This window comes from Aplysia californica, unplaced genomic scaffold (assembly GCF_000002075.1).
Source record: "Aplysia californica isolate F4 #8 unplaced genomic scaffold, AplCal3.0 scaffold00170, whole genome shotgun sequence".
In the NCBI taxonomy this organism is placed as follows: domain Eukaryota; kingdom Metazoa; phylum Mollusca; class Gastropoda; order Aplysiida; family Aplysiidae; genus Aplysia; species Aplysia californica.
This window is the reverse complement of record NW_004797440.1, coordinates 917,922-944,875: the sequence shown is the minus strand read 5'-3', so window position 1 is coordinate 944,875 and position 26,954 is coordinate 917,922. Positions and strand designations below refer to the sequence as shown.

Genomic DNA, 26,954 nt, shown 5'->3' with positions numbered 1-26,954 from the left:
TCTCTCAGACTCTCTCTCTCTCTCTCTCTCTCAGACTTTCTCTCTCTCTCTCTCTCTATTTCTCTCTCTCTCTCTCTCTCTATTTCTCTCTCTCTCTCTCTCTCTGTGTTCTTTTATCTATCAATCATTGCTCCCATGACTCTGCGTGCCTGTCTTTTGTGGACCCATAAACTCTTGCAATACGTCCTTGTACAAATTTTACAAAAAGGTCGGAGGAAAAGAAAGGAAAGATGGGATGGCAATGCTTATATTAATGCATCAGCAAATAACACAATGAGCCTGTGCTCAGGATTCGAGTACCAGAGTACTGAAGTACTCACTCGAGTATTTTATAAAATTACTCGGACTCGGGCTCGCGCACCCTTTCGAGTATAACGAAACCCAGGGGTGGGCAAACTTTTCGAACCAGGGCCGACTTCGGCTTGGTCACGAATAACAAAGGGCCGTACCTTTTAGAACTGAACATAATGCGCTATTGTTACTTTTCTTTACAAAAAGTGATAACTTGATCCTGGGAACATCATAGCACTCCGGGATTGCCATACGTGCTCCGCTCCCCGCTCCAATATCCACCTCCGTGTCCACCTGCTGATTGTTCCGGTGCTCATTTGGTTAATATAATAATAGTCCGTCTTTCCATCCCCTGCACCATGCTGGTTCTGCCACTTCCTCGGTAACCTAATAGCCAATCAAATATCTAAAGGGCTAAGTAAAGGAAGAGCCTGTTTCCATGCTTTTTTATTATGAAACTCTTCTTACGCAAGAAAGGTAAAGAATTTTTAAAAAGATCTTGCCACCATCTGGCTAGCCCCCTCGGGCTCGAGCTCTCCGAGCCCTGACAATCGGGTAATAGTTCATGCCATGCCACACTTTCTGAAGTGGCACAGTTAATTAAAATAATACGCCTTCATTGGACATGTGTTAGTAGGAATGCAACTACATGGCCTGATGATCCAGTTGCAGCCTACTATGTGTTTTCATTAGATGGAATATTTGCAACACTTTGTGTTCACGTTGTGCAATTGGGATTTATCAGCAATGATACGAGGGACGTCCAGAAAGTAAGTACCGTTTTAAAAAACTACAAAAGAAATAATTTTCCCAATCAAAACGATTAATTTTTTAATACCTCACATATATATATATATATGACTACTTCTCCACGTAGTCACCAGAACTGTTGAGGCATTTGTCGTAGCATGGGACGGGCTTCTGAATGCCCTCATTGTGGAAAGCTGCCACCTGCGGTGTCAGCCAATGTCCAGTCTCTCCTGTGAGATCAGCGTCTGAGTCAAAGTCCTGCCCGGCCAAAAACTTTTTCAAATGCAGGAACTGATGAAAAAAGTCACTCGGAGCCAAGTCTTGGCTGTACGATGGGTGCTTCAACTGTTTCTATCCGAAGGAGGCGATCAGGTTTTGGGTCTGTGCAGACTTGTGAGGAGTTGCATTGTCGTGAAGCAGAACAACACCGTCCCTAAGCATTCCGCGTCTTTGGTTTGAATCGCTGGCTCCGAGTGACTTTTATCTGAGCGTTCCTACATTTGAAAAAGTTTTTGGCCTGGCAGGACCTTGACATTGGCTGACATAGCAAGCGGTAGCTTTCTACGATGAGGGCATTTAGAAGCTCGTCCCACGCTATGACAAATGCCTCAACAGTTCTGGTGACTACATGGAGAAGTAGATCTAGTCCTATATAATATATATGAGGTATTCACAAATAAATCGTTTTGATTGGGAACATTATTTCTTTTAAAATTATTTTAAAACGGTACTTACTTTCTAGACATCCCTCGTACATGTTCTAATCTATGATAAAAAGTGAACTTTTCATTACTAAACCTGATTTTAGATGAAAAGTTGGAGATGAAATGGCTTGGTCCCCCAGCCAGACGATGTTAAGTTAGAACAACGAGATGGAAGACAAAGTAGACTTTCCTCATTTGAGTGGTTCTCAAAATTTTTAATGTCCATGAGTACAGAAAAATCACTGCGTTTCGTCTTTATTGCTCGTTGGTGGTTCTCGGCTCCTGACTGCCAAACACCCTTCCACATACGCACAATATACACACACAGAAACATCGGCAAAAGCACATGCACACATGATAAAATAAACATACATGACACATGAACATGCACACACACTATACTATTAACTATGCTTTCCTCTGAACAAAGGAAATCTTACCTTTGACCTCAACCAGCCCTAACTTCTAATCTCTACCCACATTGTGTTCCACCCACCGTTTTGTACTGCTGGAGAACAGGCACTCCTGAAATGTGATGTGCTGTAAGGGTAATTTTGCTTCTCAGCAAGAAGTAGGACCTCGGCTATGAGTGTGGCAACACTGGGAAAAAAACACCCCCGCAAGATTGGCAATGGGGGGATAATAAAAGGCCAAGTGCTTATTAACTAACCATTCACATGTAAAGCATAGTCGAGTCGTGAAATCAAGCACTCATCAAAATAATAAAATCGAAGAAATCAGCATTTTTCAGCCTGTTGGCCATTTTAAATGTAAAACATTTTTTGGGGCTCAACACACTTTACCATTTAAAAACACATGTCCGTGTATGGATTTTACTGAAAAACGCGCAGTTTCCAAGAACTCTCTATCTTTGGAAATCACCAAACTTTGAAACAAGGCGACCCTTTCAGTTGCAAATATCTACTCTATCTCTATTCAATAGACGGGTTTTCTTTTATTCAAAACCAAGACAAATAAACAAGCTTTAAATCATATACCAATAACTCCCTACGCCCAAAAATTGACGAGCGCCTTATTCCACCATGTTGCAACACTTACTTATCATCACTGTTACAAGCAACCATGTAAGTCCAAATTTTGAGAATTTTTTATTGTCACACCCTCCCAAAGCTCTATCAAAGATGCACCTTTCAACATCACTAAAATGCAGTTTATTAATGCTACGGTCAAGGCTTACACTTTTCATGAGTTCCGATACAAACAACACAATAAAAACCTAAATCTAGTTCTTCACTTCTGATAAAAAGTACCCAATCAAGTGGGTTGCTTACGACACCAACGAAAATACTTTTCTCAGTAGTATGTCAACAAATAACATCAAATGAAATAGACGTTAAAGAAACTTTCTCTCCAATATCAAAAGGAAATTCTGGGTCATTTATAGCTTTTTATTTATACATTGCACATAGATATATACAAAACAACTTTCAAAGAGAAAAATTTTGGTCCAGAAACTTTTTGCAATCAAAGCAAAATAAAAAACACATAAATGATGCTCCATCATTCTATGCACACAGTGGGAGACACATCCTTTGGTCCTGTTCCACAATGAGACAGTACCAGTCACTAAGACTTCAGGACCTTTTCACCTTTTTTCAAGGACTTTGAATTTGATTTCTGAAAAGAAAAAAAAGCCATGGTCAAACAAAAGTGAAACCTGTTCACTGTTCAATATCAAAGAAACATTACATCTTACATAGAGGACCCGACTATAACAGGACCGCCGGGACTGACAAGATGTCCCTGTTATTAGATACAGCCAAACCCTATCATAGACAGAGATCATGTTTACACGCTCTGTAACAAATGATTAACAGGGAATAGTTTTTATATTATAAAATAGATTATCCAGTACCAACTATTCATTTATTTATGTCTTTTTTCTTTACCATTGATAATATTTGCTCTTCATCCTTATCTTTCTTTTTCTGGTACAGTGAAACTCAGATATAACATTGAACACCAAAAGAAACGCAAGGAAGCAACAAAAGAAACGCAAGGAAGCAACAAAAGAAACGCAAATGGATTTCTGGTGTAGAAAAGGTTATTTTTATTGAAATTGTGTAACAGTTGTGTGATTTTTTAGATGTATTATATATACGAAAACCTGACTTTCATTGAGCATGGACGAACATCTTCGATTGGTATTTTTTAATCGACTCATTAATATCACAGTAATCTTAACCCTATCAGTAAGTCATGTTTTACTATCATATATCCATACAACGCGGGGAACTCTCGGCCACCACCTTCCAAAACGGAAATTTACTCATTAATCCGATCCGTACGCTTTGCATAGCAGTCTGTCAAAATGAAAGTTTCAAAGAGATCTACGTACTAGAAGTAGAAGTATTCTAAAATGTGAAGAATACAACCCTGAGAGTACAAAATGACCCAAAGTCTAGACATTCGGTTAAGATGTGTCTAATGGTAAAATCTGTGACACAGAACGGCTTCTCATCTCCCTGTAGGAGGTATTTGTGGGTCAGAGCCGTGTGTCCGATGCGCAATCGAGTAAAAATGACATTGTCTCTTCTGGAGAGGTCCGAAGGATTTCGCTGTTCTAGTTTGGGTTTTATAACATATAGTTTATTGTTTTTCTGTTTTTCTCAGTGGCTCTCCCACAGACTGGAGGTGTACTTTTTGACTTCATTTCCAAAGTTAGTCTGAGGGAGAGTGTTTGTCGTTGATCCCAGCAGAAGGGATGAGGCTTTCTTCGCCAGGTCGTCCACCTGCTGTTTCCCCAGATGCCCACATGGCTAGGTATCCATGCGAACATGATGTTTTTTCCTGTTTCGGATAGTGTATGAATTTTCTGTTGTAGTCTAACTATTTTTGGATGTAGGAGTGTGTAGTTTGTGAGTGAGGTGATGCAAGACAGAGAGTCAGAAAGGATAAGGAAAGATTTGTTAGGAGAGTTTTCTACGGAGTCCAGTGCCATGTCAATGGAAGTGGCCTCCGCAGAGAAAATGGAGGCTTCAGGATGGAGTCTCCTCTGGTGTGTACTGTTGGAAGCAGTGGGTCTATTTATATCCCCCCAACCCACTGGGGGTTCAAGATGGATTAAGGTGCAGAAATACAGCTTTCTATCATTCGCGCAGATACAGTTTTTTTGTGAGTACTTACATCTATGTTGTGTCGTTCATATTCTAAAAGCTCCACAAGTTTTGTTGTACCTTTTTTTATATATTAATTTTTTTTCAGCAACACTTGTCAAAACAAATCACAGTTTAGCATTGCTTATTTCAAGAGCGTCTAACAAAATAACGATAAAAGATACTATGTCTACTCTTTTTTAAGTATCAAAAGCATAAATCTATGCTATGAGTGCGTTTAATGATAATTACTATAAGTACAAGGATACACCTAAAATGTACGGTTAAAAAGTACCAAAAATTAAGTCAGCCCAGACAGAGTGGCGGCAGGGAGCTGACACCCGTGACCCCGACATGATAAGGCGCTCGGCGGGGAATCCCCCGCGGCAACTAAAATTCCACCGCCGGTGCGCCGTGAGCAGGAGGCGAATCTGTCCAAAGTCAAACACAAGTTCCCATCCAGGCACCCAGCGAGAAGGAACATGAGTTCGTGAACAGGAAAAACTTCCATTAGATAAATGTGCAGGTAAGCCTCCACTCCCTTCCTGTCTTTCTCCTCACACACACACACATTCACACACTTAATAAATAATAATAATAATGGATTGCATTTATAGCGCATATCCACTTATGCAATGCTCTATGCACTTAACATGATACATATTATGGATTTACAAATCAATTTTAAAGGCACAAAGTGTTACATAAGCGTGCCCACACATACTCGCGCACGCACGCACAACACACACATACACACATACATACATACACGCATACACACATACGTACATATGCACATACAAACTCACAACCATCTACAGCTTGGATGGATTCTGTCTAATCGAAATATGATGAAAATAGAAATGCTTTTAGTTTCTTAAAAATTTCTAGATTTTCTGCTTCTCAGATAGTTTTTGGAAGCCTATTCCAAACAAGAGGGGCAAAATATGAAAAAGAGCGTTGGCCATATGTTTTGCAATTTATTTTAGGTTTAACAAGGGTTGTTTTGTCACTTGATGATCTGAGCGTTCTAGGAGGTAGGCCTACATAGGGTGTTAAAAACTGTATTAGATAGTCAGGTGATAAATCATTTAAGCACTTGTAGCAAGTTAAACAGACACACAGACACACCCACCCAGGCACACATATACACACACACACAAATGCACACGCACACACTTTTTACTACCCTCAACCTGTCTCACACTATTTTCCAATTGGCTATTATTTTACTTTATATAGACTTGCACGATAAAGATCATGCCATAAACTTGTTGTTAATTCAAGGTTACTGTAGCCCTCCCTTTCAACTGTTTTATCATGTAGACCTACACAAGCTTAGTGGGTCAACAATAACCTTGGAACGAAAATCTCTCTCTCTCTCTCTCTCTCTCTCTCTCTCTCTCTCTCTCTCTCTCTCTCTCTCTCTCTCTCTCTCTCTATATATATATATATATATATATATATATATATATATATATACATACATACATACATACATATATATATATATATATATATATATATACATATTATATATATACAGTTAAACCTGTGTAAGACTGCCACCACCCATTGTCAAGAAGAAAAGTGGCCGTATAAGACACGTGGCAGTCTTAGACAGGACTGATCAAAAGGAAGAAAACCAAACCATTCCTTTCTGGGGTCCTAACCGAAGGTAGCCGCCTTGTTGTTGTTGTTGTTGTTTTCGCTAGGGTTTTTTTTCTTTTGTTGCTGCTTTTGTGTAAGGGTGACAATAAAACGAAATATGTCAGACAAGGAGCACAGAGTGCTATGGTAAAACAAACACATTGGTCGCCACCACTCGGAGAACGAGCGACGCTTCTGTCACAAGCTCATGTTGACGTTCATTGTTACATTGTTACAGACTGGGTAAACAGTGATCACTCATCTCACTTACGATTTGTGTATGAGTTCTGGGCGGGGCTTATGGGTTATGAGGGATCACACGTTTACCTCACCAGCAGCTGAAAATTGGTACCTATTGGTCAACAGTGGGAGGGGCCTACGCAACATGATCAGTTGAAGGGACTACCTAACATCAACGACAGGTGAGTGAATTATGACGGCTTGCCCACAACGCCAGGGGCCAATGCACAATTTATGACAAAACGTAATGGAGTCACTAAGGTGGCCGTCTAAGACAGGTGTTATTACTTGGTGGGATAGGGTTTGTGTGTTAAAATATGGTGGCCGCGGCCGTGTTGGACAGGTGCCCATTTTACAGTTAAATTATTTCGAAAAAACGCAAGGGGGTAAATGGAAAGTGGCCGTTTGTACAGGTGGCTGTCTTATCGAGGTGGCCGTCAGAGCAGGTTCGACTGTATATATAATATATATATGAATAGACATCTAATTCACGGATTGAGACTATTATTGACCCGGACAATGACAAAGTCTAAGACTTCACAGTCCAACACTACAGCAAGTTCGGGCCAACGAGAAGTAAGCTACTCATAGAGTCAGACTTCACCTCTGACAACGTAGTCGCTGTATATATGTGCGAAGTCTCAAGCCCCGGTTACACGCAACGATAAATTGTATCAGATTCGTTATATGAGAGAACTGTCCATTTTATCGAACTGTGTAGTCCGTTTACACATTCCAATCCATCGTCCAGTTTTCTTTCGATTGAGGAGATTCCTCGTCATAAAGCCACCATGTCTCAGTGCGACGACAGTGATTTGCCTGCTCTCTATTAGTTACTCTCTATGTGAAGGTTTCAAGCTCTGTACCTAATGAATGAAAGGTGAACACTGTACCTCAAGATCACGAGAGCCCCCCCCCTTTCCCCTGTACATTTTGATTTAGCAGAACAGTGTCTTTAGAAAAGGGTGGCCATACTGTAGGCCTACCATGTTGTGTGTAGAACCGGAAGCTATGACTATGACTTGAGCAACGCACCAAGTGACTTTGATGCACAGCTTCACCCTTGACGATTAACTAAAAAATAAAATTGCTAAAATATATAATAATAACGCACCAAATCAGGTTTCACATGAGCACCTTTGCTTATTTTGAGACACTGATTTCAAATATGAAATCAGTTTTTACCTATGATAATTCTTAAAAGATGTTGAGCCCTGAGTTTAGTTCTGCGCAGCGGCAAATTTCAAAGTGAATCTACGCGCATCTCTCTCAAGTCTGACAGTGATCGCACGGAAAATATCAAGCAGCGCTTGATTTCTCGACTGAGTCTCCAAACCATCTTTCAATCGTCCAAATTCTGTACAATTTTGTGGTTACACCTAACAATTTATCGTATGATCGCTAGACCGTCCAGTTTCTGTACTGTTTATTGTTACGTGTAACCGGGCCTTCAGAGGTCAAGCTTTTTGTAAGTTTAAGGTTTCTTTTTCCTCTGCCCTTGCCAAGTCACACAGAAGTATTCATTTCCGCTTCATAATTGTTTTGAGTTTTGAATCAGTTTTGATCAACTTTCATCACCCTTTCGACACAATCAGCTATGGAATCTGCTGACTAAAAGGGTAAAGAAACCAAATTTTTCGGATGAATAGACTGTACTGATGCTGGAGGAAATTTCAACCGAGGCAGTTTGCCTGTTTTCTGCCTTGCAGAACAGTGTGACGGTGAAAAAAGAAAAGAGAGAATGGGGACAGAATATCTGATAAAGTGAACGCTTTAGGAAGGAATGGGAGAACGCAGGAGCAAATAAATGGCATTGAAAAGCTTTCTTTGGTTTGAGTCGTAGGCTTGCTCGCAAGCAATGAAAGTTCTGTTTTGCCACGCTAATGCACCTCTCAGTCGATGCCCGAGTTGCGCTGTGTGAAGAATTGTACTGCCTTTCTCTGCGAGAACGAGGATTTCTGAGAGGTGTCATCAGCCATGGATGGATCATGTACCCACTGTCCCATAGGATAATCCCTTGAAGAGGCCTCTGGTTTCCTTCGAATGCCTCTAACAGTGGTGACAGTCTGAGCACTCTGGATTCATGCACAGATCCAGGCCAATTTGCAAAGCACAACTACGTTGATGAACAAAAGGTCTGCATCACAAACCACCTGTAACACAAGGTGTTGGTTTTTTTAGAACCAGTGCACTGCTGCACATTTGCAGTAACAAGAGCCTTGCCAATGGATCCTATAGTAGTGTAATCCATACACAGAGATAGAGAAAGGGGAGAGAGAGAGAGAGAGAGAGAGAGAGAGAGAGAGAGAGAGAGAGAGAGAGAGAGAGAGAGAGAGAGAGAGAGAGAGAGAGACAGAGAGAGAGAGAGACAGAGAGAGAGAGAGAGAGAGAAAGAAAGAGAGAGAGAGAGAGAGAGAGAGAGAGAGAGAGAGAGAGAGAGAGAGAGAGAGAGAGAGAGAGAGAGAGAGAGAGAATTTCATTCCAAGGTTATGGAGGGTTACAGTAACCTTGATCTTTATTGTCCAAGTCTATGAAGTAAAATAATAGCTAATATGAAAATAATGTGAGACAGGTTGAGGGCAGTAAAAAGTGTGTGAGCGCGCGTTGTGTTTGTGTGAGGAAGAGAAGGGGGGGGGGGGGGGGGGGGAGGAGGAGAAGACATACATTTATCGAATGGAAGTTTTTCCTGTTCATGAACTCATGTTCCTGCTCGCTGGGTGCCTGGATGGGAACTTGTGTACCATCGATACACGCGAATGTGTTCTGAGACCTGTGCAAGGTTCTAGTGATGGATGGCCGGCACACTCCAATCAAGTCTCCGACTGCATTTTGAAACATCCCAGTTGCGTAGTACCGTAATGTTTATAAGTACCAAAAGAAGGGTAAGCGCACCCTTTCGATGTATGTCAAATTAAAACGATGCTTTCTCCTCCGTAAGTTAAAAAATATTTTTGCGGTAAAAGAAAAACTTCTGGTACACTTTTGCATCACTGAACTCCTCAAAAGGGTGTGTTGTATCTCTAAAAATACGGAATCGCCGAGTGTTAAGATGATGTCTCTGCTGCCTATGTCAGTATGTGATAATACAACACCGAAATGTGGCCTAAAAAAGGTTAGATAGGAGGTTTAGCTTATATGGGCCATATGTGGCCTTAATAACTAAATAAGGTTAGGCGGGGGGCCTATATAAGGTCACCCTTTAAATTACTTGTTCCAGTTTCACTTTTTTTACTCAAAATAGGTACCACAAACTGAAATTTCAAAGTCCTCTGATTTCATAGTTAACTGCACTACCTTATAGAATTTATCATTCTGAGCATTTTGATACCAAATTTATACATATAGGTTCATTTTTAACAAAGTTATGAACATCTGAAGTTGCAGAAAAATGTTACAGTTTTTTAATTGCGAAATGTCTACACTTTGAGATGTCACAACATTCTTAAATTTGAACGGACATTCACAAAAACTTGTAGACACACACCTATGAACATAGAAAACAAGCTCAATTTTTTTCAGGGCTATCAAATAACCAGAAGATGGAAATTTATTGACGTAAACATGGCTTTTTGACCAAAATGGCAAGAAATACAAGGGGAGATTAAAATCCCCACTCGCGACCGCCGGCTTATCGGCTGCGCGCCGGGCCGCGCTGAAGGGAAGAAGAGAGAATTTATACGAAACCGGGGCAATGGTGCCCTGCTAGCGAGCCGATGGGGAGCGTCCGGTGTTTATTTGCGTATAATGGCTGTGTTATTCTTGAAGAGGAATGAATGGGCTTTCTGCCGATATATTTCTGTAGTCAGTCCGATCACTGGTTCCATAAAAAAAACAACACCGAAAGTTTTCACACGCAAATCTCTTCTATTAATTCTCAAAGAACAGTCTTTAGAAATATATCACCGGAAAGATCGTCTTCTCATCTTGAAATATCGACGAATCAGATTGCAGTATATAATACCATACGCTCCCCGTTCCTGTTCAACCGAGGTCACTCGAAAAATCAATACACGAAACGCGCTGCCGCAACAATGAAAACCTCGATAGTGTTGTCTTTTTTCCCCCAAGATTTTGTTTTCCAAAGAATCGTTGATTCAAATAAATAATACCACTAAAAAGTGGAAAAGCTCCTCTTTCTTCTGATATATCAAGTGTCTGTGTGTATGCATGATCACACTGTGTTTTAGGAGGATAAAAATGTGGGTTTTGGTCTCCGTGACAGTGCGCCACGGGGGCGCACAGCCAGTTTGCGGTACCTACTCAAAACTATCTACTGTGGCATGTACTTTACCAAATTTCACACACTGGTACTATCATAATATACAAATCTGAATCCTACCAAGGCGTTTTGAGTACTGATCCAGGCTGTATGCTGCACGCTCCAAGTCTGTGACACTTTCTTCCACTAGATCAATTTGTTGTAAATATGGATGCAATCTCTGATCTGAAAAACAAAATGACAGGCAGAATGAGACTGATGAAAAAAGGCTATCACATGTACCAGTAATGAAGTTGGAGTTGAATAGAAAAGCTGTCCTGATCCACTGAAATGGATTCCTCAAGCAATGGTAATCTCAATCATAGTCAAAGTGCATTAAATCTAAGGCCCACAATCAGCGTACGTAATCGATACCAAAATATTCATGTTCTCAAAAGACTACCCTGGAGTTGAACACTGTCTTGACCTTCTTTCCAAATGCCCCTACCGTCTTCCTCATTCATTACTTTCACTATCTATTCAGGGATGCCAAATGATTTTTGAAAAAAAAACTGAAAATGAGCGGAGCATCACATCTCACCTAAACTGAACCTTGTAAAGCTTTTAAATGAAAAAACAAAAACATATTCTCTCTTAACTCTCCAGTTTCCTTTGCAATTCCAAATTGTAGATGGCTGGTGGATGCTCTGATATGGTTTGCTCCTTCTTTTCTATCAAACTTCTGTCATCCTCATCTGTCCTCCTTTTTTTCTTTGGTACTTTATTATAAGTACCTCTAATCTCTGACACTTATATAACCAAATGCTAATTGTGTTGTAAGAGCTGTAAAACTCATACTAAACTAACTCACTTAAGCCAAATTCGCCAGGCCTGCTGTTCAATTCCCCATAATCCTTCATTTTGATAAAAGTAAGGTCATTTTGATAAAGACAATGCTTAGTAGTCGTTGGGGCTGGGGCCAAAACCAGATTATCATAAACAACTTCAGAACACATGTGAATTTCAGTTAAAGGGATGCATAATCCTCCTAGATCTATGTGTGGTGACAATGGTGTCACACAATGTCATTAACTGAACAAGTTGCATCAACACTAGAGTAAATCCAGCTTTCCCACCTCCCTCCCCTGCACGGTTTGACTGTGACACATATTATATCATAAAATTATGTGCACACAATCAACTTAGGCCAACTGCTAGTCACATGTAGGCGCAAGTGGCCGTCAATGTTTGCTCTCTTTCTTTTTTCTGCTTTCTTCAAATTCTTGTCTGTTCGTTTTAAAATTCTGTCGATGGTATGATCACTTGAAACTTTTTTAATAGGACAAAATTATAAGCACTTACTACATTAACTGATTCATTGCATTCTTTAGTTTTAGTAACTGTTTAACAGCACTTGCAACATAATAAGATCATAAAAGTGCCAAAGATTAGGGTGTTACAAGAGAGTAACAAAAACAAAAAAGAAGGAGGGGAGATAAAGACGATAGACATTTGATAGGAAAGAAGAACAAACCCACATCCGGCATGCTCAGAGGCAGGATGGAACCACAGCTGAAACACAGGTAAACATCTCATAGCTACATCTCTCTCCAAAGACTCACCCAAAGCAAACTACAACACAACCTTCCAAAACATCAGAACTAAAAGAGAACAACAACACCTGAACTTCCACTCAAACAACACTGAAACCTACAATGCAGACTTCACATAAGATGAACTAACATCATGCATCTAGGACCTGGGCAATACGGCTCCCGGTCTGGATGACACCCACAACCAGATCATTAGACAATTTACCAACAGAAACACTTATACTCCTACCAGACATATACAACGACATGAGGCGGACGCACTCCTTTCCGGAATCTTGGCATCTTGCCACTGTCATTCCAATACCCAAACCTACAAAAGACCACACACACCCATCCAATTACAAACCAATAGCACTAACGAGCTGTCTATGCAAACTTACAAAAAAAATAATTCTCAGGCGACTCATGTGGTTTCTGGAGACAACGGGCTCGCTGAGCGGTCTCCAGTGCGGATTCAGGAAAACATGATCCACTCTGGATCACCTGGTCTGCCTGGAGACCTCTATATATGCGAGACGTTTGCCGAAGGAGGCCACACGATCGCCATATTTTTTTACCTAGAAAAAGCCTTCGACACAACCTGGAGGTACGGCATTCTCAGAGACCTGCATGCTCTCGGCATACGTAGTCACCTCCCTACCTTCATAGGCAATTTCCTGAAGAGCTGTTCCTTCCAGGTTCGAGTTGTCCCCTCCCTTTCAGATTCCCACCTCTTGGAGGAAGGTGTTCCCCATGGAAACATCCTTTCTCCTCTACCGTTTGAAATTAAAATAAATTCCATCGTCAAGACCCTCCAAAATAGCATAGACAGCTCGTTATAATATGTTGATGACTTCTTGATATACTGTTGTTCCAAAAATCCTCAACTAAGATCTATGGAAAGGCAGCTGCACAAACTTGAATAGTGGGCAAACAATAACAGTTTAAAGTTTGCCATGTTACAGACCGTTGCAGTGCACTTCTGCCTATCAGACAATTGTGTACTGCAGCACGATTTGACCCCATACGGGTAAAATTTTGTCACTTCCAGAGTAGGGCGGGGACTCAAAACACCTTCTCCACTTATACATTTCCCTTGTCCGATCCAGGCTCGACTACGGAAGTCAAGTCTATGGATCCGCAAAACCCCACGTCCTATAAGTGCTAGACCCAGTACAAAACCAAGGACTCCGCCTCGCCCTGGGGGCTTTCCGCATTAGTTGAGAGCCTCCGTGCTGAGGCAAACATACCATCATTCACACTCAGACATGCACAACTCTCACTACAATACACAATTAAACAGAGCTCAACACCATAGAACCCAGCACACGACTTGTTTTAGTAAGAGTTCTCCGGCGCTGGCAACAGCAAAAGGTCATATGAGTGCCCGAAAAAAGATTCCATTCGCAACAGCTCTTCGCACAGCCTAATTCTGGTCAACACCTTGTTTGTTTGTTTAGTACGGGGTTTTACGGCACTCACAACTGCATAAGGTCATATGAGCGCGCTAAACACAAGTTAGTTTTGTTCACAACAGTTTACTGTACGGCTGGCTCGGGTCAGTCGTTAGATCTTAAAATGTTTAAATGTTAAAAAATCAGTGAAAATATATATATTTTCAATCTAAAACAATTTCTCTAGATAACATAAAATAATTTTTTTAATAATTCAATTTCACTTTAGAATTGGCCATAAAGGCCAATGGCCTTCATAAAAAATCCAAGATTCTGTTGGTGGACCAACGACTCCCCCTTTGGGAATGGCCTAAAGACACTACAGTCAGTGGCAATGCCCTGCGGGGGGGGGGGGGGGGGGGTCAGGACATTGGAGAGACCCGAACGAAGTACAGTAGTCTCCGCCTAAGATCCCGGTGCTCGGGAGCAAGGAAATGCGCGATCTTAGGCGAACCGGGATCTTAACCGACGAACCCAGGGAAGAATCTATGGTGGCCCATGTTAAGGCTCACAATTGGTAAAATGGTCTCCCTTCCCTCTACAATGAACTGACGTGCCCCCTTGGTGGGTTTATGGCGTATGGCGAGCAAAGAGTGGTTAACCTTGATGACCTATCACGGTGCATAGTGGGACGAAGCGTGCCATTTTCACTTATTATCCTATCATGAGTCTCAAGATCTACGCTTATCCAGTTGCCCCTCCCCTTTACCACATTCTGACCGAGTCCCCCTCCCCCCCCCCAAACGAAAAAACCGCCTTTGTCGTTACACACCATTACGTTGTGAACACACCAAATAAAATTCAGTCTGTCTCGCAAATTCGGGAGTAGAGACAACTGCTGCAATGGTCAGGGAAGAGTTCACGGTACGATGTGATCCCGCCTGGAGCGAACGTGTAGGCCCTACCCACCCAGAGAGTGATGCAAATTTAGGGGGAGAGCTCAGGTGTGAGTGCGATGCGTGGGGAAAACAAACGCATCGGTCAGTTCACACCCCGGTGTGATCCCGTCTGGGGCAGACATTGTATCGCTTCATCGAGTTTTACAACGTGTGTGGGATCACATTTACGATAGTGGCTGATCTTTGATGCAACGGACAGTTTATTGATCTCAACTTTTCACAATTGGTTGATCGGCTGTGCCCGCCTGGGTTTTTGTTTCGTAAATTATGATCTGAAATGCGGGTTCTTAGCCGAATGTAGACCATCAGAGCGGGATCTTAGGGGTGACTTTTGTATAGTAAAAATTCTGTTTTCTTAAAACAACGGGATCTTAAGTGAACCGGGACCGTAAGCGGTGGGATCTTAGGCGGAGACTACTGTATTCTAAATGAAAAAAAAATGCAAAATCTGTTTTCCATCATTGATCCCAACAGAACACTTGATTTTATAAAGGCCATTAGCCTATATGGAAAATTATAAATAACGTTAAAATTTTAAATGATATTTAAAAAGTTGTTTTAAATTAGGAATTTTTTTCCTCAAATTTTTAGCATAGTAACATTTTGATAGAAATACTGACCAGAGTCAGGCTGTGCGGTGAACTGTTGCGAATGGAGCCACCTTGTTTCGCCCGCTCATATGACCGTATGCAGTTGCGAGCGCTGTAAAACTTATTAAAACAAAAACAAACAACTCCTCTAAACTATGTTTCAGGCACTCAAGTCAAGGCCAGGCAGTAACAAAGCATGCATTGTGTCCAGACAAAGAATCTGATCTGACTCCATACTTATACACTTACATTTTTCATTTAAATCTTTTAATGCCCCGCTTATGCTCAGGGCAATATGCTTCATCTCAGAATACTTGTTCATTGTCACACTGTTCATCTTTTCCAAAAGCTTGTAGTCTTCAATGGTACCTGTAAAAAAAGAAAAAAAGTACGGTACACATCTTTTTCTTCAAAGCTTTCACATTTCTCGAAACTTAATAGCACTTATTTTGAAATCATCATCAACAATGCCTTTCACCCCTGGCAGTGGCAGGGTATAGACCAACAAGCTGCGTATGAAATAGCCTTACAGAAGTCTAAAGTCTGAGATCAGCCCCAATGATATGCTTTCTTCATTTTGATCAGTCCTCCCTAAGATGGCCACCTGTGTTATTCGGCCACTTTTCTCCTTGACAATGGGTGGCCGTTTTACACAGGTTTGATTGTATAATGTCTTGTTTTCAAAGCTATCTGTCCTTAGGGGTATACAATCAATTGATATATAGCTGAAAAAGTTCTTCCTCATGTGGATGAACTGGGTCTTTTGTGCATATGAAATGTTTTTTCCTCGCGCGAGTTTTATTCTCAGTAATCATGTCATCAATGTGAAACGCTCAGGGCTTATATCCTGGACTTGTATGAGATAAGGTCATAAATGCAATCTGTATAATATAATTATTAATATTATTATAACAAGATTGGACAAACTCTTAAACCTCTTACATAACCTATAAATTTAACTTACATTACCTATAAATTTAAGACTATTTATTTCATTAAACTTAAAATATTAAGGACAGTCGAATCTGCGTAAGACGGAATCACAAGGGAGCCGGAAAAAAATCCCGTATTAGACATTTTCCATCTTAGACAGGGGAATTTAGGGGCGATGAAGGGGTTTAAAAAACCCAGTTGGTGGGATCATAGACTGCTTGTCTGATCGGCAAGCAGAGTTCAATACACTTTCAAAGAGGAGTTACTGTTTGCAACAAAAAAAAGATGAAAAAAAAAAAGAAACCTTTGGAGCTGCAGAGCACATCACAAGCCTTCGATCTTGACTGTGCACAACACAAAATGCCCCAAACCCACAGTGATAATCGTCTTAAGTTTCAAACAATAACCTCTTTTTAAAGAAAATTTGAGATTTGGTCGAGACTATCACCCACAACATACAAGGGCAGGAATTTTCTTACACCTTGTGAACTTCATGTTTGTTATCGAAAGCAGGGATATTACCATTGGATTTTCATAAAATTGAATAAAAATCATTACAATTCCACCAAATTCATAATGATGCAGTGATTAATATGGCTGTCCCTCTAAGATCCTAAGGCTTTTCATGAAAAGAACCCACACGACATGTAAAAGCCCATACGAAAATCATGTCCTGTACAGTGGCATCCAAAAGAAACTTGAAAATGCAATCACTCAATAATCATGTTGAATGAAGCCTTGCATTAAACACTCATGCAGCATACCAATTTAAAGCTAAATAAATTCTGCGCCACCGGAAACATTAATAATTCATCTGTGTTAAGAGATGCCCGAGATACGGTCACTCGAAATTGACCTTTAAAAAATCAGGCTTGAAAAATTGTGCAAAATCACATGATAGAGTGAGGATTAATCATTATTGGTAGAGACTTATACAATCCACACAATAGATGTTGAGATGGGTTAAATATTTAATTCATTCCTTACTCCACCCCATGATGGGTTGCAGCCATCCACGAATAGCACCACTTTAAGTCAATCTATTCTACAAGGTTTTCAACTTCATCAGGCAACCTGGAATGAATTTACTTTTAATATAGGTCAAAGCCGAAAAATAATAGTATTTTCATAATCAGAGCATCAAAATTAGACTTAAGACAGATTCACTCGTGTAGCTTAAAGTGAAGCTTAAACCTATCCCTATGCCCTGGGGTCATTTTGTACCCCCGGGGTTGTATTCTTCACATTTTAGAATACTTTTAGTACGAAGATCTCTTTGAAACTGTCAGTATTTCTAAAAAAATCATATGGATTGGATTAACGAGTTAATTTCCTCAGTGGAAAATGGTGGCACAGAGTTCCCCACGACATATGGATACGATAGTAAAACACATCGTACGGATAGGGTTAATAATGTATTTTAATTGTACATTCCTCTCTAAAACAAAAAACATTATATTGTATTTGCTTGCATCATATGTATGTTACTCCATTGTAGATTTATTGTTTTCATCTGGAGATCTTTATTTTTGTGTTCACTCCTTTAAATTATGTGTGCTTTATCTTCAATCATTTTGGTTGGGTACTTTTATTCAATACAGTGGAACTCGGATTCAACGAGGTCGCCGGGCCTGAACTAAAATCTCGTTGAATCCGAGTGTTCATTATAGCAAACATGAGGTTTTGTGTAGATAATTACAGGCACTGAGCAAGTAATGTATAAATTGAAGTCACAAGTAGTGCCTGAAATCTCTCTTCTCTTGCCCTTTTTTTAACTCCCAGTGGAGCACAGGCCATCAACAGCATTACTCCAGCGAAGCCTGTCCTGAGCATCCTTTTCTATCTGTTTCCATGATGTCCCCGCTTTTTCAATTACCGCTTGTACTGCTCGCCTCCATGTCATCTTTGGTCTTCCCTTCTTACATTTTCCTTGTGGGTTCCACGTTAAAGCCTACCTGATGATGCTTGACGGGGGTCTCCTCAGGTGTGTCCAATCCATTTCCATTTCTTCACTTGTATGTCTTCCTTTACTGGCCTTTGGCTAGTTCTCTCCCACAGTTGAGCATTAGTGACTCGATCGTACCACTTGATCCCCACTATCCTTCACAGGCATCCACTTACGAAGCTCTGCAGTTTCCTTGCTGTTGATGCTGTGAGCCTCCATGTCTCTGAACCATACAGTAGAACAGTCTTCACGTTTGTTTTGAAGATCCTCAGCTTGGTGTTCACTCCCAGTTCCTTAGACATCCATATATTCCTGAGAATGATGAATGCTGCTCTTGCCTTTTGGATTCTGACCTTGATGTCTTCGTCTGTTCCCCCTGCCTTGTTGATGACACTTCCCAGGTAGGTGAAGGATTCAACATCTGCCAATGGTGCTCTTTGCAGTGTGATAGGAACGTCGGCTGCATTCATTTGTAGAACTTCTGTTTTATCCGTGTGAATATGGAGTCCAACACTACGGGAGAAGGTCCTGAGGCGATCTGTTTTCTGTTGCATCTGGGCTCGACTGTGAGAAAGAAGTGCCAAGTCGTCGGCAAAGTCCAAGTCTTCCAGCTGATTGGAAAGGGTCCACCGTATGCCCCTGCGTTGTCCCGATGTTGTCTGTCTCATTATCCAATCCACTGCTAATAAAAAGAGAAAAGGCGATAGCAGGCATCCCTGTCTCACTCCTGTATTAACTTCAAACGAATCTGTCCGCTGCCCTCCAAGTAAGACACTGCAACTCATTCCTTCATACATCTTCTTGATCAATCTCACGAACCTGTCAGGTATTCTGTAGTGGCGCATGAGCTTCCATATTGAGTCCCTATAGGCTGTCAAAAGCTTTCTCGTAGTCAACAAAGTTAACGTACAGGGAAGAGTTCCATTCTGTGGACTGCTCCACTATTATCCTCAAAGCTGCAATCTGATCTCTTTTTATGAAATCCTGCCTGCTCCTCTCTTAGTTTGGCATCCACGGCTTCCTTCAGTCTTTCCAGTATGGTAATGGTACGACTTAAAATCTTCCCAGGAATGGACAGGAGCATGATTCCTCTGTAGTTTTTACACTCATGCAGGTCTCCTTTCTTGGGTAGTTTCCCGAGCAATCCCTCTCTCCAATCCTGTGGAAATTCTTCGCTGTCCCATATCTTGCCAATAATTCCACGAAGAATCCCTGCTGCAGTGTCGATATCCGCCTTGAGAACTTCTGGGGGAATTCCATCTGGGCCGGCTGCCTTGCCTGCTTTCTGGTGTCTTATCGCCTCCTTGATCTCCTCTAAACTAGGCTTTTCTTCCCTCACCCCCAGATCAATCTCTGCTGGTGAAATGCCTGCATATTATTATTATGAGCTGTGTAAAAAAAGACCGATTCGTGCAAATGCACAGGCCTGTGTCATCTCGATTGTTTACCAAAAAGTTGTGTTGCTGTGTAGAGACTAGCATACGGCAACTTTTGATTCCATAGACCAGCGCACAAATCATTATGTCAAGACTAGCTTATGATTGTAATTATGATCAGTTACCGAGGGGGAAAAAAGACTGACGCGTTTGTATGCACACTGACAGGTAGTGTTTTTTTAAAAAGTTGGACGTGTACACATGCTTGCTACCTTACTAAGTGTAGGTTGTTTTTGGACGAGTCGGAAACGTGCGTGTTATGTTGTCATGTGTGTGGTGTGCAGCAAAAGTGTGAGCGAGAACGCACTCCCATCGAGAAGCGGAATTGTGTGTGAGTGAACTGTGTTGCTAGCGTGAGACGGCAGTAGTTAGTCTGGTTAGACACCGGCCGGTGGTTAGTGTGTGTGGACTGTAAAAATTCATAAAAGAGGATCTATAGCTGAAGAAGAATATCTCAGTGACCTGACGTGCGTATAGGTAAGAACCAGCTATCTTATTACATTAAGTGAGCTAACAAACAACATATTTTACAAATTATCATTTACCATCTAATTCTCCCTGCAGATATTCTGCAGTCTTTTGAAATGTTTCCCTGCAGAGTTCCACAACATCAGAAGGCAGGTTGCCATGGTGAGCCTTTTCAGACACACCGCTGTTCTTTCTCACATCTTCAGTTTTGTCTGCAAAAGAAAAAAACAAAAACAAGCAAATAAGAACAACACTTTTTTAAAATCAAAGACAGATTCTTAAAAAAGTAGAAATACTGAAAAACAAGACAGTTCAGCGGACCTCATCTATCAGAACCAACGGGATCGACATGATGTGCCTGCTTGTTTGTTTTTGTATAGTAAGAGTTTTACGGCGCTCGCAACAGCATAAGATCATAGGAAAAAAGGTTGGTTCTATTCACAACAGTAAACTGCACAGCCTGATTCTAGTCAACACCTCTGCTAAAATGTTAAAATGCAAAAAATTTGATGTAAATAAACTAATTTAAAACAACTTTTTAAATAACATTAAAAAATGTCCCTTCTACAGTTGAACCCTCTAATTCTTATAGACGAGGATCAGGTTTATGTGCACTTTAACTAATCATTGAACAAAGGGATCACTTTTATTACATAGATTGTACCCACTTCTGACTTACAAGGGAAAGTCAAAAAGTAAACAAAACCGTCTGAAGAGTGGGCTCAAGAAGAAACATGGGAAGCTATAAGAGAAAGAAAAAAAAAAAAGGCAAAACTGAGGATGCTGCAAATGATAAATTGGAAACTCAGGAAAAAATATAGAATAAAAGACAGGAAAGTCAAAAGAAAGACGAGAAAAAAAAAAGAAAACTATATTGTTTGTTTGTTTGTTGTTTTGGTATTCTTTGCCATATCGACAGACCGAAGGGCTAGAACCCAAATGGCCGCTGGATCTGAAAAGTAAAGTAAAGTAAAGTAAAGTACAAGTTGTTTTGGTAAATAAGTGTTTTACAGTGCTCGCAACTGCATAAGGTCATATGAGCGCGTGGGACAATTAAACATTTTTCAGCTGGTAGGAAATTTTGAATTCTGCTCGCGTGGCGGCCAAAGCCTACTTTTATCAATTTTAGACCACTAAGGGATCTTTACCGTGTGAAACTTGCACACGGTACCTCCGCGATTTTTCGCCCTTGTCCAAGAAGGCTAAATGTAGACCTTTCCTACCAGAAGATCAGGGGTGTGGCTGATAGACAGCAGTAAGAAAGAACCAAGGATTTACTTGGATTTACTTGGATCCAGGGCTAGAATCATAGCAGGCGGCACATGTCCATAGCTGCTCATCTCTCCTTTCCAGCGTCCACCTCAGGGTCTTCCTGCTAATTGTCTCCATGAGGAGCTGGTTTGAGACACGCCTGACCATTCCTCGGAGCAAACTTTTTTTCGCTGTGCCCCGCACACACTTTTCTTTTATTGTGCTGAGTGTGTGGGAGTCTGTCTCCTCTTGGTTGTGAAGGCTCTCCTTGCATCTGGCGATCACCATTGGTGGGTCGAGCATGATTCGGCCATTGGGTGCTGCTTTGCTGGCAAGTTCATTTCCGTGCACCCCGGCGTGACCAGGGCAGAACACCCATGTAATTCTTAGGAGGTGGCTATTTGCAATGGAAGCTCTCCAGTCACTGTAGAGCCACCCACTCATGATTTTTTCTAGGGTGCTCATCGAATCTGTGACAAACAGGGCATGTAAATACGCTTCCATGCTGATCCATTCCAGCGCCTCTGTTATTGCCTTGACCTCCATTGCCATGCTCGACGTAGTGCACTCGTAAGCTCCAGACTGTTCTTTAATTATCTTCCCGCCAACTCGAGCACTGAACGCCCACCCAGATTTCTGGCCACGCCTCACTGATCCGTCGGTGAAGACGACAACATCACCCATCACTGAATTTTCAAGGATGGTCACAATTTCCGCATTAGTTGCACTTGCTGGCCACTCGCGACACTCTCGACCTAGTGTAGCTATCACCTTCATGAAGTTGCTCATGCCTTTCTCCGGCCTCATCCAGTCACATCCTCTTCTTACGTCCTCGATTTCACAGCACATATCGAGAGTTCGCCCCGCCTGCACCATCCATGAAGATCCTCTTTTCAATCCTTGGCGTACTTGGTTTCTTACTTTCGCATGTAGAGGGTGACATTCGTCTGCTGTTACTCAAAGATAGGCCTTGACTTGTGCTAGCTTGTGTCGGTGGGTTAACGTTGGCAGGTCCAGCAGATATCTCATCGCTGATGCTGCTGTGTCACGGGTGCATCCAAGAACAGTTCTCATTCCTTCATTTTGAATGACTTCGAGGCGATGTAGTAGGGTTTTGGATAGGGTGAGCATACCAAGGCCATAGTCCACTACAGACAATACAACCGCTTGAAGCATGATCATAAGGGCACGTTGGGGCATAGATGCAGCCATCACTCTCAGTGCAACAAGTCCTTTCCTTGCTCTGGTGATGATATTTGTCACATGGTCTTTTGCCGACAGGGTGCGGTCAAAAGTAATGCCCAGGTACTTCAATTTCTCTTGCCTTTCCAACTGTGTACCTTGTATATTGACAGTAGGCATGATAGCCTTGACTGCCCTGTTGTTGAGACTGGTCCACAGTACCCCTGCCTTCGCTGGATTAAGTTTTCCATTGTTCTGTTCGCACCATTCACCAATTCGATCTAATTCCTCCTGCATGCTCCTTCCAATCAGCTCCTGATCTCTCCCCTGCCTATATACCAATACATCATCTGCAAAGCTTAGCGTACGGCCAGGTCCCTCCAATTGATTGGCTGTAAGACCGATGGTGTATATATTGAACAAGACTGGTGACAGGGCCGATCCCTGGGGCGGTCCTGGGGTTACGGTAATAGGTTCACAAGCCCAGCTGCCAAGGAACCAAGGAGTAGCACAGTAGCAGTAGAAAGGCTGCAGAAAGCGTCAGGAGCTCAAAGGAGGGGGCAAAAGAGGTGAGGGGGTGGGGGGCTAAATTGGATGAAAAAGTGCATTCATGTGAATACATACCAATAATTATTATGTTCGTGCGCACAATGATTCTTTCCATCGTCTTGGTAGTAACGAAAAGTTTGTAAGCAGCGTTTACTTTCTGAAAATTTCTCGGGTTAGTCATCTGCCTAGAGTAAAGGTTGCATCAAGGTGAGCACGTTTGCGTTGGAGCAACCCTGTATCACAGCGTACCATCTTTACCTTCATAGTGTAGATGTAGTCCAGTTTCCCTTCTATCTGACAGAATGTGGTCTCCTCAGCTGCATGTGGCATAGTTTCCAAGTCTGGCGCAAGTGTGATCATATCCACAGGCTGTAGCATTTCCAGCCGATTATCACTATTAATCTATTGCTTTCAGCTTCCTCTTCCTATTCTTCATTCACTTCATCCTTGTCAGTATCTTGTCCCTCGTTTCCATAATAGTATCGTCCTCCGACCCACTGGCCACATCACTCTCCTATCCATTTTATATAGTCATCATCATTCCTATCTATTGTATCCTCTACCGGTACTTGATACTAAGCGAAGATATTTTCTTGCTCCATAGAAGAAGAAACCATCTCTCTCTCTCTCTCTCTCTCTCTCTCACTCTCTCTCTCTCTCTCTCTCTCTCTCTCGTGGCCTCGCTGGACCGAGAGCCGCTAACCGCTAAATACGACTCGGGTGGCTCGCTATCTATTCAAATCCAGTAATGAAATTCTTGGCCGATCCATGTTTTCAAAATAATAGAATAGACTTCCTGTTAGCAGATACGAAAGAAAATATGGCACTGAGAGACGATTTTTAGTCATTTCAGCGCTTTTTTTTGTCCCCTTCAAAACGAAAAAATGAGAAGAACAAAAGCGCTCCCCTGACTCCAGTACCATGTCTCATATTCACTTCTATATTAGGTACAAGCCGTGCAGTCTCGGCATTGAGAAGAATAGGACTGACGTGGTGCTAGCGTGTCGTACGAGGCGACTAAATGGCGAACCAGGTAGTGACTCCTGAAACAGAGTCATCCTGCCTCCAGGTCAGGGGTTGAGTCATGAGGCTAACTACCTCTCTCGTAAAAAGAACCTGATACAGAAACACATACAAGCAAAAACCATTATTATAAATCTCTGCTTGGCTGACCGTGGATCTTCTCCAAATGGAGAGTTTATGATGCAAGGCGGTGAAAGCCGAAAGGAAGCTGCTGGGCAGAAGTCTCCACCATCATCCAAGTCCATGTCTCTTCCGATCGGCTTGTGGAACGTTAGGACCCATTATGAGGCTGGAAAAACTGCACAAGTTCTCCAAGAAATGCACCGATACCAACTACACATACTGGGAATCAGCAAGACCCACTTGAACCAGTCTGGAAATAGGACTAAGAAAGTGGCGATGGATGGGACACACCTTAAGAAAGCCCAGCGGAAACATCACAAGACAGTCACTGCAGTGGAACCCACAAGGAGCACGAGGCAGGGGTAGGCCACGGGAAACATGGAAGAGATGCGTGGAAAGGGACATGAGAGAAATGAAGCTCACTTGGAACGAGCTTGGAAGGATGGCTCAGGAGAGAGATAATTTATGGAAGGAGAGCTTGTATGTGGCCTATACCCTGCCAGGGGTGAAAGGCATTGATGATGATGAGGATGATATTAGAGGTACACATAATAACTTTCAGCATTTCTTTGCATTACTTGAGGCAACCTACCTGGAAAGTGTGAATGGTGCTGTTGTTGTACTTTTTTTTAGATATATGACCTTTCAAAGCTAGAAAATTGTTGATTTCATAACCTTCGGTATTGCATTATAATAATAATTAATAACTTTTAGAAACCCCAAACTAATATAATTGGAATAAATCTTCAAAATTGTATCACCATCTGAGAGATTATTTTTTAACCTTCAGTTTGATGGGCCATATGATATGGTTTGAGTGTGTTTAGTTGGATGATTTGACATTTTCCTTTGGGGGGTAGGGGCGTAAAAATAGGTCAGGGAAAAGCCAAGGGGGCCAGTGGTGGATTTTGGCCTGGTACGAAAAGAGTTAAAATCAATGTTTTTCAGTAAAATTCAAAATGTGTTTTTTATACGGACACAAAGCCAAAAAATAGAAACTCAATTTAAAAAATAAGATCTAGACCTTGAGTGGGAAAATGCCTGTTTCTCCAATTTCGTTAAATTTTGACGAGCGCCTCTGATTTCACCACGCTGCTTCACATATTTAATAGGCCCACTATACCTAGATCTCATGTATATATTTTTAAAAGTTCCTTTCCATTCAAAGCCAGACGGATGATATTATAACGTGGGCGGGGAGGGGGGAGGGGGGGTTATAATGAAGTTTGACTATCTTTCTGTCTTTGGTTTCCATTTTCCAGCAAATGAATCATAACTGTAGATTACATCTTTGTTTAAAAGTGGGTTTTTTTAAATTGATTTAAAAATCAGTGTAAAAACCGATGACTTCAACTTTTTTCAACATCAAAAGTTATAGATCTATGGGGTGCCAAATATGGACAGGATTGGCGGTCGTGCCTGTTTCGCCAACTCAAAGACAAACGCATAGAGATCTAATTTGTTTTCAGGCGACCTAGTGACCGAGTCCAGCGATTGGCCCGACCCGCCGTACCATACGATAAAGTCCGTAATACTATTAGATAAATCTGGGCGGGGAAATTCACTTCCATAGAGGCTAGGCCTATGATTCATTCTCTTCATCCAGCCCAAACATTGCCAAATAAGTGACCAACAGTAACTTACTACTTTTAGTAACTGGGCACCTGCTGACTCTCCTCAGAGTCAGACACACCTCCTCTTGACTTGGGGGTTGTTTTTGTTTCGTTTTTTTTCAGCCAGAGCAGCCCTCTCTATCATAGACCTAATTCTAGATCTATATCTATATTCTATAGCAATAAGGCAGATTTGTGCCACAATTTCCCATAGGCCTACCTTGTAGATCTACTTGTGGTTCGGAAGCATCAGAGTCTGATTTCTCGCTACGTTGAGCTGAAGTAGTGGTATCTTCAAGTAGTGTTTTCTGAGACTCGGCCATTGTTTTCGTGGATGATGAACACCAAAGAGCTGTCTAGATTCTAGATCTAGATCTAATCTAGATGTTTAGAAGATCTTCTAGGGGCCTACACTATTAGGCCTACTAAATTTATGGGTAAGCAACTTATAATTACGAAAGCGTCAAGCCAGAGTCCCCACTAAACACTCTAGCTCTACGCTCTGGTCCAGTCCCACTCTCTGCCTCCTACTAGATTCTAGATCTTCTAGGTATCGAGATCAAAGATCTTTGGTTGAACTGCTGTTTCAATGTTTAGAGTTTAGAGTTAGCCTAGGTTTAGAATCTATTTTAGGCCTATGAGCTCGAGCAAAGATTCGAACAAGTAACCGAATACAGGGGAAATCGGATTCAACGAGGTCGCCGGACCTGATCTAAAATCTCGTTGAATCTGAGTGTTCGTTTTATAGCAAACATGGGGTTTTGTGTAGATAATTACAGACACTGAGCAAGTAATGTCTTATGAGAAATATTATAGCAAGTGGTGCCTGAAATACCTGCACATTATGAGCTGTACAAAAATTCGTTCAAATGCACGCCTTTGTCGTCTCGATGGGTCTACGTCAAGGCTAGCTTATTGTAATAGCCTAATGATCAGTTGTCCCGGGG

General features: G+C 41.6%; 1 protein-coding gene across 1 annotated transcript; it reads right to left on the bottom strand.

Annotated features, from left to right (window-relative positions):
• Window positions 1-3,136: 3,136 nt before the first annotated feature.
• LOC101857794 (biogenesis of lysosome-related organelles complex 1 subunit 2) lies at window positions 3,137-26,572 on the bottom strand. The gene is made up of 5 exons (XM_005098001.3): window positions 26,228-26,572; window positions 20,344-20,478; window positions 15,734-15,853; window positions 11,091-11,195; window positions 3,137-3,383 (listed from the first exon to the last, which is right to left on the bottom strand). Exons 1-5 carry the CDS (start codon window positions 26,328-26,330, stop codon window positions 3,352-3,354), a joined length of 495 nt encoding a protein of 164 aa, XP_005098058.1. The 5' UTR covers window positions 26,331-26,572; the 3' UTR covers window positions 3,137-3,351.
• Window positions 26,573-26,954: the final 382 nt, after the last annotated feature.